Source organism: Colossoma macropomum, unplaced genomic scaffold, assembly GCF_904425465.1.
Source record: "Colossoma macropomum unplaced genomic scaffold, Colossoma_macropomum, whole genome shotgun sequence".
Classification (NCBI taxonomy): Eukaryota; Metazoa; Chordata; class Actinopteri; order Characiformes; family Serrasalmidae; genus Colossoma; species Colossoma macropomum.
In genome coordinates, this window is record NW_023495456.1 from 2,997,960 (window position 1) to 3,013,855 (window position 15,896).

Here is a 15,896-nt window from a genome sequence, read left to right on the forward strand (position 1 = left end):
AGAAAATCATCAACCAGCTTCTAAGACTGAACTTTGGAGGTGTGTCTGCAGATTCTTTGAGGAGCTGAAAGTGAGTCTCCTGAAAAGAACGGAAGCTGGAATAAAGGGAAAGAGCAGGAAACTTAACAACTTGCACAAACTTAAAGACGGTTCTTCAGGGGTTCTTCAGTAAAGGCAAGCGTTCTATTTAGAACCATGAGATCTATATAAAACCATTTCATGCATAAATGGTTCTGTGCATGGTGAAATGGATCAGACTGGGGGAGAATGTGTTCTATATAGCACCAAAAAAGGGTTCTACTACTGTTATGATGTCAAGCTTGTAACAACAGCAGAACCCTTTTTGGTGCTATATAGAACACTTTCTCCACCAAACTTCCATACAGATGTCATGGTTCTAAACAGAACCCTTGCCTTTACTAAAGAACCCTTGAAGAACCGTCCTTTTTGGTACTGAGTGGTGGTTTTGAGTGGAGGTTAAATAAATGAAGGTGAGCTCAGACTGTAAATGAACTAAATCAGCTTTTCTATTTACAAACATAAATACACGTCAGAGTTCAGACACACAGACAAGCTCATAAAGTGAAAGTCCTGATGGACACTCAGCCCACAGCTCCCGCAGCTCCGCTCAGGAGGGCGGAGCCTTGTCCGTTTGGAAAGTTCCAGATCACGCTCGCACACTGTGAGGGAGCAGAGGAGTGTCCGAGGTCACCGCTGAGCTTGGAGACAGAGGAATGGGAGAGCTGGGAGAGTACGCTGAGAGAGAGAGAGAGAGAGAGAGAGAGAGAGAGAGAGAGAGAGAGAGAGAGAGAGAGAGAGAGAGAGCATAAGGAAAAGAGAAGTGCAACCAGCCTCATAAACATCCATGCAGAACGTTACAGAGATCATAAACTTTGATCAAACACGACTGGAGGATTTCACTCTGTGTAAACACACCCAGAATGCACTGTGAATGGATTACGATCTACATTTGGAGGGTCAGAGACGGATCTGACCACATTCAGTGTAAACAGGACAGGTTTATCCGTATACAGCTGCGTGAGCTCAACTCTCATGTCGAAACGAGGAAAAGGGTCAACAGAAATGATTTGTGTGTTGATGTTCCTATTATGCAATAAATAAAACCCAAAGACTCGGATTAGCCTTCACTTTCAGCAGCAGAAAAGGTTCCAGACTCTTTTTACCAAACCTCCCTCATTTCTGTTAAAACGGAAAAAGCAGAACTGTTTCTGTTTGATTACTGAGGTTTAAAGGACCCTGACTGGTCACACACATAAGCCTCAATACTGTCTACATGCCCAACACTCCTATAATATGCTGTAGAAACCATTAAAAATATTTTATGTATTATTAAAAATAGACTAAACCCCTCTGCAAGTAGTTTGGCATTATTGTTGCAGCATCAAGCAGTTGTTCTCCTTCTTACTCGAAAATAAGGGTCTCATCTGTGAATGAGATGAAGGTTGATGTCTAGAAGAGATCCAGGAGAACTTCATAACTCTGAAATCTGATCTGTTTAGTCTCCATGACGACTTCAGTACGGACTGAGTTTCGGACAGTATCTATTTCAGAATAACAGTTCCTACCTTCATAACCTCATCATGAACTCCAGGTAAGAAAACAGCAGCACACAAACATCCTAACTAGACTAAACCTCCTAAATCCTGTCCTAACTTTAGGATGAACCCCAACAGGGTCCTCACTTCTGTTTAAGGTCCGTTTCTCTGGTTTTTAGGCAGCTGAGTCAGCAGCATAGTTCACTACCAGCATAATGAGCTCCATTTATTTCTACTGTAAAACGCTGCTTTCACTGTGAGATGATTTTCTTTTCTAACTCTGCGTTTTAAAGATCTCAGACGCTGCAGACTCGATCTCCACCGCCCCTCTGATCACCTTCGTGTGTTAATGTTGATGATGAAATATTACAGTGATGGTGGTGAATAATGAGGAGACGGAGCTGAACGTGTGTCTGTTTATTAGGAGGAGTAACGTTAGCGCGCTCGGCTAAAGCGTTTGGGAAATGGAGACTGAAACTGGGGAGCAACGACGCTCTGATAAACAGCAGGGGGCGCTCTCACTGTATTCACAGCTTACAGTTTATCACACTTTAACATTAACATTTTTAACATTATTTTGATGACGTGTTTACATTTCAGCTGTGCGTGTATGATTGGTTGCTAGGCAACAGACATGAATCGATTGTTGAGTTCAATTGAGAAGTTTAAGATTTTCTAAACTGAGATTCAGAGTAAATTATCAGAGTAAATTATGTCCAACTTGTAGTCAGTCATGGAGAATGAGAGCCGCATCAAGCAGCAAAAAAAAGCTGTAGCAGGACGTGTTTAATTTGCCACACTTCACATCGCATGTCCCCAATTACAATAGCATAAGCTTGTTTAAAGAGCCCATATCCTCTCCTGTAAAGTTACCATTTTAGAGATACTTGTTTTCTTTGGACAGCGACAGTATGTAAATGAGGTGACTCAAGACATCACAAAAACAATTAATTAAAAATAGGCTGTTTTTGCAGATTAGTTTCCATATAATGACTAAGGAATGAACAGAACGCTGTTTAGTTGAAAAAGTAAAGGGACACTCGGTTTCCATGATATCGACCCTTTAAACAATTAAAGTAGGGGTGGACAATATGGCAAAAAAGTTGCATCACGATACTTCAAGGCGCTTTCACAATACATGATATTTAGTGTTTTTGAGATTTAGTAAGTCAAAACAGAAAAAAAATTATCGTTGTCACAAACATAAAAAAACAATAATAACAATGATAAAAGTATTGAAAGTTTGAAGTTTGAAAGGTATAAAAGTATTGAATAGTTTGTGACTGTTTTGCTGAAGTTTACACACTGTGCAACGTAATTTCTCACTATATTTTAAAAAGAAGTCAGTTTAACGTGATTATTCTCGTTTTTATTACTCTGAAGTCATCAGAGTTTAGGAACTCACGCAGTAAAAGCTCAGTCTGTCCTGATGAGGAAGAGAGAGATTTAAATGAGTGCTCAGACAGTCAGGCCCCCAGACAACAGAGCACTGTGTGAGACAATGGCAGGTTACGTAACGCTGCCCGAGTCGCTGATCAGACGGAGGAACTTTCCTCTGAGCTCTGCGCGTCCACAGAGACGGACACTCAGCAGCCTTTAATATGAGCTCAGAGCAATAACGCTGAAGGAGCGGCCGCGCCGGCGCTGGGTTACAGCCGAGGGCCTGTTTGAGTTCTGCTGGACTTTTATACACAGGAGAAAAACCATCTGCTGCCATTCGGGTTTAATCAGTAATCAATACAAACGCTGCTTCCTTTGATTCGGCCGATTCACAGCAAGAAGAAAGAAACCCAACAACTCACACTGGTTACTGTTCATCCGCAGCTTTCGGGCCTCTATATCGTCTGACCTCTCCACCGAAATCTTCAGACCTGAACAACAAGACAGACACAGACAGCAGACGGTTAATATTCCACACAGCTGGCTGATGTTCAGGTTGATTCCAGATGTGGAAACAGCCTTACATACATATCACTGCTGTCAGAAGAAAACCTCGTATCTCCAAAATCGTAACTAAACAGGAGAAGGAAAAACATACTTTACTTTTAATGTAAGTCAATGGAACCAGACGTTTTTCCAAGTCATTCTGGGTCGTTTCTTTTAGTCCATTCATCATGAAATTTGGACACAAATTTAAAGGACAACACGCATTTTCAGATTATGTCAAAGACTGAAGAACCACAAAATGGAGATACAAGGTTTTCTTCCAACAGCAGCGAAACACACACACACACACACACACACACACACACACACACCATATTCCACTGACACACCACACAGACAGAGGTCTGCAAAAGTTTGAGCACTGCTGGTCAGATTTCATGTTGTGTTGACTTTCTAAGTCTGGTCTGAGTGGATCAGACACAGCAGTGCTGTTGGAGTTTTTAAACACTGTGTCCACTCACTGTCCACTGTATCAGAGACGATAGCTCATCTGCTGCTGCACAGTTTGTGTTGGTCATCCTCTAGTCCCTCATCAGTGGTCACAGGACGCTGCCCACTTTTACAAGAACTGTTTGATTATTTGTACCACCTGGGGTTTCATACAAGTAAGAGAGGCACATCTGTACATTCTCACCACTTAGTCTACTCTGTCTGGTTCCCTCGGTCAGAGGTACTTTAGCTTACTGGTCAGTGAAGTGTGGAGCAGTTACTTTTGTAGGTCAGCAAGTTCATTTTGTTTCAGTGTAGGTAAGAGCGGTGAGGTTTCACTTTGGTGCTGTCCACACTTTGATTCTTCCAGTGTGGTTCTAGGTATCAGCACGGCGTTTTTATTGTAGTTTATTTAAAATAAGATGGTTTTACAAGCTCTGTTGGTCTGTTCCTCCGTCATCACCCGTCCAGTCTTTTAGGGCCACATACTGATTCCACAGGGCCCTGGACAAATGTGGGGTCATAACGATGTGACAAATGTGGGGTCCAGCACTTTTAGAACTGGAGCTGTGAGGCTAATGTTGCTAACACTGGAAGTGAAGTCAACAGTCACCCAAACTGCTTCCACAAATACAAGCCCAAATCTTTCAAATCACATCCTCATCTGAACTCCGGTCACACAGACACACTGATGTGGTTTAGCCGACCTCTCCACCCACACAGCCCGAGATTCTGCATGTTTACTGAGCGTCTCTGTTGTTGGTTTGTGGTTCGTTGGCAAAAGGTGGGAGATCAGTGGTAACATTTCAGATCACCTGCAATTTTTTTTATTGTTTTTGCAGAACGCAACATCTCAATTTTGTGGGTTTATCCTTATTCAATATGCAACTTCTGTCTTACAGTGATCAAGCCTCAGGTATAGCTGTGCTAACACTGAGTACCTGTGGAACAGCACCGCAAAGCAGGACGTCTCGCAGATGATGTAGTTTCAATTTCAGTTTAAATCTGTAAGTTCTGTTCACGACATTTCACCAAATTCTGTTTTTCTTAACGAGTTTACGTAGCTTATTAACATAAACTGGAGCAAATACACAAAGACTTTGGAACGTGTTTGTGGAAACAGTTTTGGTGGCTATTGATTTTCAGTATTTGTTAGCCTAGCAGCTCCATTTCTAAACTAAAAACGCAAAGTTTGGACACTAAATGTCTTGGCACATGTTTTGATCGGCTGCATTTGGGGCTGTGTGGAAAACTGCATAAAACAGCTTTGAGAAGGTTTTAGTCTAAAACATATTTTTAGAATCCATTCATGGTGAAGGAGTTCGTGCAGGACGTTGTGAGCCAAAGAAAACTTATTATTTCAGATTTTCCACTATTTTCCATCATCAACATTCCATATAAACTCAGAAGACTCGTGTAGGTTCACTGGTGGTTCTGGATAGTAAATAAAATGTCTATATTTGTGTTGTAGTCATGGCGACCCCTGGTTCCTATCACCACCACTGTAAAGACATCTGAACCATTTCACAGCAAACCGCTCTGAATCTCTCTGATTACATCTCACACACTGAGTTATGGGCGGACTTTCTGAAATACTCCTCTTTAAAGATCACAGTGATTTGTGAGTGAGGTTGCTGCCACTTACTGCCGTCGCTGACGGAGTTGAAGCTGCTCTTCTTGCTGCTCCTCTTGCTGCTCCTCCAGGTGTCGTTGCCGCTGTCCCTCTGCGGCTCCTGCGGTCTGAAGGGCAGCTTCTTTTTGCTCTTGCGCGTACTGATGCGTATGATCTCGCGCACCAGCCGGCACTCCGCCTCCTGCTCCTTGATGTTGTGCTCCTGGACGATGTCGGAGATGAGCTGGCTGATCTCCTGCGAGCGCTTCAGGAACATGGAGTCCGAGGTGCACTTCGCCAGCTCATTGATCTCGAACTCGGAGAAAACCTCCAGGAGCTTCCGAGTGATGAGTGAGTCCACATCCTCGTCCAGGTCTCCGTAAATGAAGTGCTCGTCCTGCAGGCTGTCGAAGCGGATGCTGCTGCTCGGGTAGGCGGGACTGTCCGGCTCGGTTCTGGAGGGGCTGAACGAGACCTGCTTGCGCTCCTCCTCAATAACAGACGTGTCCACTTTAACTCCTCCGATACGGAGGTCGGGATAGAAGCCGTTCTCATCCGGCGCTGAGGACGCGCCCCTCACGGCTTCCGCGTCGTCTCCCGAGCTCTCGGCGGACGGCAGGCAGGGCAGACGCCTGCACACCCGGTACAGCCCGCAGGTCAGCACACTGCACACCAGCGTCCTGCAGCTGCTCAGCGAGACGCAGGGAGCGCACACACAGGAACCGGACGCGGGCTCCACTTTCGCAGGCAGGAACACGACCGTCTCCGGCTCAGCGGTGTTCCCGTTCGCATCCTTATGGCGGATTTTGTGGAGCGCTCCGGGGGGGCGGCTCTCGGGCTGGACCGGGTCGACGCAGCGCTCCTGATATGGCCTGGTCCGCAAGGGGGGCGTCTCCCACCTCTCAGAGCCTCGCTCACTGTTCCACATACTGCAGCTGAGTCAGGGTCTACCGAAGAGAGACACCTTATAAAAGACAACTCCACCACATTCCCATAATTCCTGCATAATTAGACGATTAAGATGTAAGTCGTTCAGAGTGGTTTGGTGTGAAATGCTCTGTTCTACAGTCAGAACTGTTCACAGTGGTGGTGATAGAAACCAGACGTCCACCTCTAAAAGCTCCCTCACAGAAAGTTACTACATGGAATGGTTTTCCTTTATTATAAAATCTTGCATGAATGTGTTACATTAATATATACATTAATAATAATATATAATATCATTAATAATAAGGTATTATTATAGGAATCTGATTAATATTAATGAAAGTTTTAAAAGAGTATATATTAACCACTTAATAATGATTAACTAATTATTAAGGAGAAGGCTTTTATTATAAAGTATTGCATTAATAAGGTCTATATTATGAAATCTTGCACTGACGTGCTACCATTTAAATTATTAACCATATACTGAGTATACGAGTATTTAAAATAAATACGAGTAATTAAAGCACTGTACACACTTCGCTTTTATTACAGAGAATCTGAACAATTTTATTAAAAGTTTTAAAAAGTATACGTGAACCACTTAGTAATGACTGATTATTAAGGAAAGCTTTATGCATCACAAAGTAGCAAAGATAGAAAATAACTTAATCATTCAACATATATAATAATTCAAGTTGTATCATTTTTGAATGAGTAGCAAACTAAATCATTAAGGAAATATAATCAATGTAGATTCTACAATTCAGAACAATCATTATTTGTATTCTACCATTTGTTAATGCAATATGATTACAGTCATTAATAAGCTGTAAGACTAATTAAGCTGCAGTTTGTTAATGTCTGTTATTATACAGTGTTTATAAATTCTATTCATAATTTATAAATTATGATGGAGGAACAGGTAAAGGACACTGTGAGGCAAAATAGTTAAAAAAAATGTCAGATTTACAGTTATTTTACCATCACATACAGAAATAAAAACATCTGAGTCTCTACAGTCAACGATTCACACCAAACCACTCTGAATCACTCTGTTTACATCTCACACACTGAGTTGTGGAGAAATTTAGAAAATTTGGTGGAACTTCCCTTTAAAAAGAAATCAGGACATCTAGGAATGACAAGGCGGTTCTAACAGGTTCCACTGCAGGTCGAGCCGCACCTGATTTGATCTGACCTAAAAACTATAAACAGACCCCAAAGGAGATCTAAACTAACCAGTTTGGCGGTGAATTCAGTTACAAACACAGTCTTTATTATGAATATTAACACAGAGAAAACAAGAACACAAGCAGAGTTAAGAGGCTACTTAAGTACTGAGTCACTTTTAGAACTTAAGTAGAACTTCTTAGAACATCCAGTATCTATGAGTGCAGAAACTATCAGCCCCAAACCGGCTTCGTGTTTGAATTTTCTGTTCCACCTTAAATGGTGGCCTGATGCACCAGAATGTAACTGCTGCACCATTTAAGGTGGAACGGAAGATTCAAATAAGAACCTGGCGAATATGAAGTCATACAGGAAGTGAAGTTTGTGCGGCTCTATTCTTCCCTTTTTGGTCTAAAATAAACCTCGACCAACAAAACAGAAGAAAATAAAACCCTAAATAGAGAAATAAAAACTGAACGTTACTGACTAAAATAGAACTGAGGACAACAGACTGAAACACTCGAGTAGAAGTAAAAATATGATCAATAAAAAGGGAAAATCCATCAATACGTAACTAATGACAGAGAATTCAGTGAACAGAGCTGCTCAATACCTGAGCATGAACCATTAAAGGGCCCATATCATGGAATTTGACCTGCTGCGTAAACATTGTTAGCATTGTTAGCAGTCCAGACAGGCCATATAAGGAAACGAAGCCTTTTTGTGATGTCACAAAAACCGACACATTTACTCACATCCACCCATACAACCTCTAGCAGCTTAGCTCCGCCCACTCGCGCATGCAATTACAAGGACTGCTTCAGCCCAGGCTGTTGTTTTTATTTGTTTTTGTTTTTTTAAACAGGGCATCCAATCTGCACAGAGCTCATTTGCATATATCAGCCTTAAAGGCATATTCTATTTATTTCTACACTCTTAAAGAAGATGGTTCTTCAAGGGTTACTTAGTGAAGAAAATTGTTCTATATAGAACCACCAGCACTCGAAGAACTCTTTGCATCATTAAAGCGTTATTCAGATTGATAGAAAATGTGCTGTAGATGGTTCTATATATAACCTTTTTGAAACGGGTTCTGTACGGCACCAAAAGGGTCCTTCTACTGTTACAAGTTTGACATTGTAACAATAGCAGAACCCTTTTTTGGGGCTGTACAGAACCAGTTTCAAAAAGGTTATATATAGAACCATCTACAGCCGTCTGCAGAACCCTTCCACATTGCCAGGAACCCTTTAACGTGTTCTATATAGAAACATTTTCTTTCCTAAAGCACCCTTGAAGAACCATCTTTTTTAAGAGTGTTCCATTATAACAATGTCAAGCTTGTACAACAGAAGAACCCTTTTGGTTGCTGTATAAAAATCTATTCTAAAAGGTTCTATATAGAACCATCTTTACATAAGTACATAAAATACGAAATAAAAAAGGGAAACATGCTGGATACGAGCCCTTTAAGCACTTCACCAGCTTCTTATAGTTATATCTGAAATAGTTCAGGCCAGATTACGTACTAAAAACAAACTTCCAGCCATATTAAAGCTGACTTGGGGTAAATTATAAGTAGTTTACATTCAGCAGAGACTGTATAAGAACACTATATATTCACATTCATTGCACAGTTTGAAGAAAAGCTTGTAAGCAGGACTGAAAGAAGTTTTGGAGGCTGAGTTTCGATTTTGTTCAACCTTTAGCCTTAAAAAGCAAACACGGCGAGCTGGAGGCGCAGAGACCTTAAACCCACACAGACAGTAAACAAATCAGGAAAATGAGCTCTAAATTAAGATATAAACTCCATTAGAAGAGTTAACAGGTTTGTCCCTTAGATACTGTAACTAATGTTGTCCGGTTTAAAGTGACTGTAGGAACTTTTTCATATCATATTTTTCAAAACACATCCTGTGGACGAGACTGAAGTTGGCTTGTTATTGGAATTTTCCGTTCCACCTTAAATGGTGTAGCAGTTACAGTCTGGCGCCCACTGTAACTGCTGCACCATTTAAGGTGGAACGGAAAATTCCAATAACCAGTAAACTTTATGGCAGAAAATTAATCTTTTAAGACCAAATAAAGAATTTATTCGACTAACTGCACAAAACTAGACGCATCTAACAGCACTAAGCTCCCACTGACCTCACTTCCCGGACTTTATTCACGGCATATGGGAGAAAAGGCGAAGTCTGCTGTGTTTGAGAAAAGCTTCCGGAAGTCCAGCGTTTTCCCTCCGCACGAAGTTTGACCCGGATTTCAGTTATTCCAGAAACTCATCTGGATGCAGCCTAATCAATTACTAATCAGCCAGTTTGATCAATCAAATGTGGAATGAAATAAAGAGGCGTCCTAATAATCGGACAGTTGTCTCCTCCTCTTATGGCTGCTACCTGGGGCCGCAGGTACATCCCTCACTCTATCCCTCACGGTGACGTCATGTGAACAACATTCACACTCATTCACGATTATTTCATCAATAATAGCTGTAAACTCCATTACAGTTGAGCCACACAGTGGAGACACAAAGCTGAGGATGTAAAACTGAGTCTAAAAAGTTGACACACTTTAAAACGCCCTGATTTGATCACAGTGTTTAGGGGGGCGGATCCTTAACGCTAGATGGCGCTAATGCGCTTCAGTTGGACCTCAAAGAATGACGTTTTGCTCGCATGCAACAAACTTAAAGATTGCACAGTGAAAATATAGAAGCAGCCCTATTGAAAGACAGTGAGGAAAGGGGAATGCCACCCATTTTCCAAAATTTCCTTCTTAATTCAGTGGTTGAGATGTAAACAGAGTCATTTAGAGTGGTTTGGTGTGAAATTCTGCGTTTCAGAAAAACTTCCACCGTTTTTTCAAAATTTCTGTATAATTCAGTGGTTCAGAGGGTTTATTTGCAGAGAAAATTACAAACTCAGATGTCTTTACAGTGGTGCTGATAGGAACCAGGGGTCGCCATGACTACAACACAAATATAGACATTTTATTTACTATCCAGAACCACCAGTGAACCTACACGAGTCTTCTGAGTTTATATGGAATGTTGATGATGGAAAATAGTGGAAAATCTGAAATAATCAGTTTTCTTTGGGGACTATTTTGCCTCACAGCGCCCTGCATGTATCCCTCCACCATGAATGGAGTTTAAGTTCTCTAAACTATCATAAAACAGTGTCTCAGTCATCAGGCAGTGAATTCATAACCATTTACTGTAGGAACTTTCTGTGAGGGAGCTTTTAGAGGTGGACGTCTGGTTCCTATCACCACCACTGTGAACAGTTCTGACTCTAGAACAGTGCATTTCACACCAAAACACTCTAAATGACTCTGCTGACATCTAAACCAGTTAATTATTCAGAAAATTTAGAAAAATTGGTGGAGTTCCCCTTTAAAAGAAAGTATTATTACTTTTAACTGTTGGATTCTTTTCTTTTTGTTTGATTTTTGATAATCTTTTTACTTTTCCTACGCTGTTTATTTATCTTTCTCTGTGATTTCTCTCTGTTGTTTTTATTATAAAGCACTTTGAGCTGCATTTAATGTATGAAAGGTGCTATATAAATGAAGACTTATTATTAATAATTGTTCAGTGTGGTGTGCACACACTTTGGTATAAGTATTTTTTGGGGGTGAGGGGCAGTTCATATCAGGACTCTTCAGTGTATGAAAATGCCGTTATTAACAGAGTTAGCGTGGAATTACATACACAGTTCTGACTTTAATGATAAGAAGTGATTATGTTGCAGGAACTAACAGACAATCAAATCAAATGTGCTGTTATTAGTAATTATTATTGTTCAGAAACAGAGAAGTAGGAATTCTGTCAGAAAAAAGGCACATTTTTCCTTCTTTAAGGTGCAAACTGTAAATATGCCCTCAAAGTACAGCAGTGGTTTTAAACTGTGCAGGTTTTTCTCCAAGTAAAAGTACATATTTGTACCTTTTCATAACTGAATGTCTTAAAACACAAAATAAAAGGATGAAGTCAGAGTGTGTGGGGTCAATACAACTTAACAGATAGATAGATTCAACTTTGTCACTGCTCAGTACAAGACAATGAAGTTAGCATCTACCAGAAGTGCAAACTGTAGCTCTGTGTGGGGGAAAAAAAAAAAATAACAGTTTATCAGAATCCTATTAAGTATATATTACAAATTCCTGTTCCACCTTAACTGGTGCAGCACACTGTTCAGCTGCTTTCTATTTGTAACCAGTTTGTTTCTTATTTTTTAGCATGCAGTGAAAGTGTGAGCAGGACAGTGACTCCAAAATCCAACCTGCACAGAAACACTGACCATTAGACACTAACAGAACACAATGCAGCTTCACCAGCTTCCTATAAAGAAGCTCTTTAAACCACATCTGATAATGTAGATGTTTAGATCTCTATTGTCAGTGATGCTCCTTACAGTTTGGAAACCTGTATAGTTTAAGATAATGAGGGCGGATCTGCTGGTTCTGCCGACAAACAGACACCATTTCAGAAGCTTTTGGACAAACAGTTTCTCCCTTCATGGTGGAGGGATACATGCAGGGCGCTGTGAGGCAAAATAGTCCCCAAAGAAAACTGATTAGTTCAGATTTTCCACTATTTTCCATCATCAACATTCCATATAAACTCAGAAGACTCATGTAGGTTCACTGGTGGTTCTGGATAGTAAATAAAATGTCTATATTTGTGTTGTAGTCATGGCGACCCCTGGTTCCTATCACCACCACTGTAAAGACATCTGAACTATTTCACACCAAACCACTCTTAATCTCTCTGTTTACACCTCACACACGGGATTATAGGGGAATTTGAGAAAAAGCAGGTTAAGGAACCCCCTTAACTTCACTTTCATAATGTGCATCTTATCCTCAAGATCAAAACACCAGTTTAAAATGTACCAATAAAGTCTTTCTCTGTTCTGAACTAAATGACTTGCATATAAAGACTAAACCAGACCATAAAGGACACATTTGAAACAGTCACTACACAGTAAACGTCACTCAATCAAACACCATTTAATGGAATTTGAGGCAAACGGTCACATAATGAGAAAACTAAAGTACTGAGCCTTTATTGTCCTTTTGTACAGCATTTCCTGTTAAGACCACCCACACAAACCCCGTACCTGTCCAGGTATGACCTACTCCACACTAGCAGCAGTCATGGCTTCCTGTGGAAGGAGATCCACGGTGGTCATATAGAGGGGTTGGAGAGTTGGTGGTGAACGGTTGAAATTTGGTCTCTGGTTGATCTTTGTTGGTAAGAAGCTGCTTCAGGATAGTAACCATCTCTGAATGAACCGGCGGCAGGAGCCTGACGGGCATCAGCAGATACTTTACTGCTCAGGAACCTTCGGCTGTAGCCGTTAAAGCTTGAAGCACCTTCGTTCTCAGGTGGAACATTCCAGACACCTCTTTGAGATGATCGGTAAACTGGCTTCATACGACTAGTGCTTCTGCTGACCCCTCCACGCTGCCGAGAACTCAATCCAGATGATGAACGGGTAGTGCAGCTTGATGGGTTTCTACCATTCCATGCTGAAGATGCAGAACTGCTGGGAAGAGCTTCATGTTCATGCAGTCGAGTGCTGTAGTGGTTAGGTGCATTTCTGCTGACCATGTAGCCACCTGAATTAGCCGCTTTATCACCTCCAGGATAAAACAGTTGTGCAGCGTGGCTTGACTGGACATTACTGTGTTGAAAGGGCACAATATCCTGATTAGTGTTTCCAGAGAACGACTCGTTTCCACTCCAGGCCTGTAACACAGGACTGTTAGGAGTGGACGCAGCCCAGCTTACGCTTCCGACGCTGGTCTGAACTCCATTTGTGGAGCCAGTTGTGCCTGAAGACCTGCTTGGAGAGAAGTTCTGGTTAAAATGGCTTGGTGCAAGTTGTAAACTTGCGTCAGAGGAGCCATCTGGCCAGACTGAATCTTCCCTATATCTGGAACATCTTCTGATGGACCCTCGTCCATAAATTTCTGGGATATCAATGATGCATGTAGCGCTTTCAGGAATTCCAAAATGTACCTGGGGAGCTTGATTTAGATTTTGGACGGAGTTTATAGGGGCTGGTTTTTGGTCCCTATATCCAGCACCTCTTTGATCCCCAGAAGAACTCTGAGAGGAACCAAAGCCGCTAGAGCCTCGTCTGTGGGATGCAGAAGGAGTTACCCCAACTTCCACTAGGTTTCTCTCACCAGCATCAACTGTGGAGGGATTAGCAGGGCTGAAGGAAGTTCTAGAGGGAAGAACAGGTTTAGAACCAGGTGTGTTCTGGTTCCCCCTGGCTGAATAATCAAGTGCTCCGCTCTGGAATGAGTTAGAGGAGGTGCTGCCTGACTGGACATTTCCAGAACGCCACCTAATTTGATTAACTTTGCTTGGTCTAGAGCCATTATTGTTAACTGGATGTTGATTAGGCTTTTTCGGCTTAAAAGAACCTTGAGAACCTCCACCTTCCTGTACCATAATAATGCCTCCAGAACTGACAACTGATGGTTTAGCCATACTGGACCAGGATTTGCCCCCATATGACTTTCTAGGCTCAAAACTGGGGTTGTTTTGGTTCACAGAATGTTCAGTAGCTCCACTCGCAGGTAAGCTGGGTCTGCCAACACCAGGGTGGATGTTCCTGGAGATGCTTGCAGTTTGGTAGGAGGAGACGGGTCCATGCCGATGAGAGGATGGGCCAAAGCTGGATGCTACAGATCTACTGTAGGTGCCTTGACTTTGTATTGGGCTGTAGGAACTGAAGGCTTTTGGAGAACTTCCTGCAGGTCCTTCTGAATATAAGGAAACAAGAAAAATAACTAGTTGAAAAAAAATCAACCAGTTCTACTGATTTTCAAACTGTATAAGTGATTAAGATGTAAACAGACACACAACTGGAACTCACAGAGTCAGAATTGTACACAGTGGTGGTGATAGGAACCAGACGTCCCCCTCTAAAAGCTCCCTCACAGAAAGTTCCTACATGAAATGGTTATGAATTCACTGCCTGATGACTGAGACACTGTTTTATGATAGTTTAGAGAACTTAAACATTCATGGTGGAGGGATACATGCAGGGCGCTGTGAGGCAAAATAGCCCCCAAAGAAAACTTATTATTTCAGATTTTCCACTATTTTCCATCATCAACATTCCATATAAACTCAGAAGACTCGTGTAGGTTCACTGGTGGTTCTGGATAGTAAATAAAATGTCTATATTTGTGTTGTAGTCATGGCGACCCCTGGTTCCTATCAGCACCACTGTAAAGACATCTGAACCATTTCACACCAAACCTCCATGAATCTCTGTTTACACCTCACTTATGGGAGAATTTTTGTAAAATCAGTGGGGGGCATAAAGTGCAGGTGCATTAAATGTTTGTTTACAGTTACTTACCTTCATAATTTTGAGAACAGCTCAAGTGAGAGAAAACCAAACCAAGAAATAACCTGTAATGAAGTTACAGACAAAGTCAAACTGAATCAAAACACTTCCAACACTCTTCATCTACCCAGCTTACCCTAAACAGACCACCACAGACATGACGACCCCCACAGAGAACAAAAAAACTCGACAATACACTCAGCAAAACCTCATAGTGCTCCAGGCTTGTTTACTTAACACTCACAGTAACAGGAGTTTAAAAAGTGAGCTTGTATATTTAGCCAATCAGAGAGTGCCATGTTAGGTAGTTGCAGCTGATTAGCATTATTATTGTCATGTGACACATGGATGAAGATCACATGACCACATGGCCAGTCAGATTGTCATTTGGGAATAAGCTTTGAGTTTGGAGTTGGATGATATTTAGGATTTTATCCCTTTGAACATTTTCCGATTATTACAGCTGTTAGAACTGATTAAGTTTTCCAGCAAATGTTTTGAAAAGTGGTTCATTTCTGGAAGCTTCCGGTGTCTCCTGGAGCCCCCTAGTGGCCCAAAGAATATCTGTATGTTCAGCAGATAAACCTTTTTAAATTACGGCGCTGCAAATGTAGTATTTAGACCAGTAAAGACCAATAAGAAGTAAACAGCTAATGTAAACAATGTCAAACAAAGGAATTCTAGAAGGTGCATTATGTTTGTAATGTAATCTCATTAACATTAAAATAACTAAAAATAAATTAACAGGTATCTTTATATGTGAGATACATTTCAAATAATTCCAAGCAATTCCAAAATGTACATTAAACAAACAAAAATAAACAAATAAATAATAAATATGTACATGATTAATACATTTTACATTTGAAGGATTTC

The 15,896-nt window shown here is 41.2% G+C and overlaps 1 protein-coding gene and 1 long non-coding RNA gene across 2 annotated transcripts; both read right to left on the reverse strand.

Moving 5' to 3' along the window:
* Nucleotides 1–374: 374 nt before the first annotated feature.
* kdf1b (keratinocyte differentiation factor 1b) lies at nt 375–10,176 on the reverse strand. Its single transcript, XM_036562599.1, has 4 exons — nt 9,793–10,176; nt 5,578–6,491; nt 3,359–3,427; nt 375–756 (listed from the first exon to the last, which is right to left on the reverse strand). The coding sequence occupies exons 2-4, from the start codon at nt 6,470–6,472 to the stop codon at nt 668–670; spliced, it is 1,053 nt and encodes a 350-aa protein (XP_036418492.1). The 5' UTR covers nt 6,473–6,491; nt 9,793–10,176; the 3' UTR covers nt 375–667.
* Nucleotides 10,177–14,291: 4,115 nt separating this feature from the next.
* LOC118802124 lies at nt 14,292–15,253 on the reverse strand. Its single transcript, XR_005006623.1, has 3 exons — nt 15,157–15,253; nt 15,033–15,085; nt 14,292–14,427 (listed from the first exon to the last, which is right to left on the reverse strand). It is a non-coding gene; the product is annotated as an uncharacterized LOC118802124 (long non-coding RNA).
* Nucleotides 15,254–15,896: the final 643 nt, after the last annotated feature.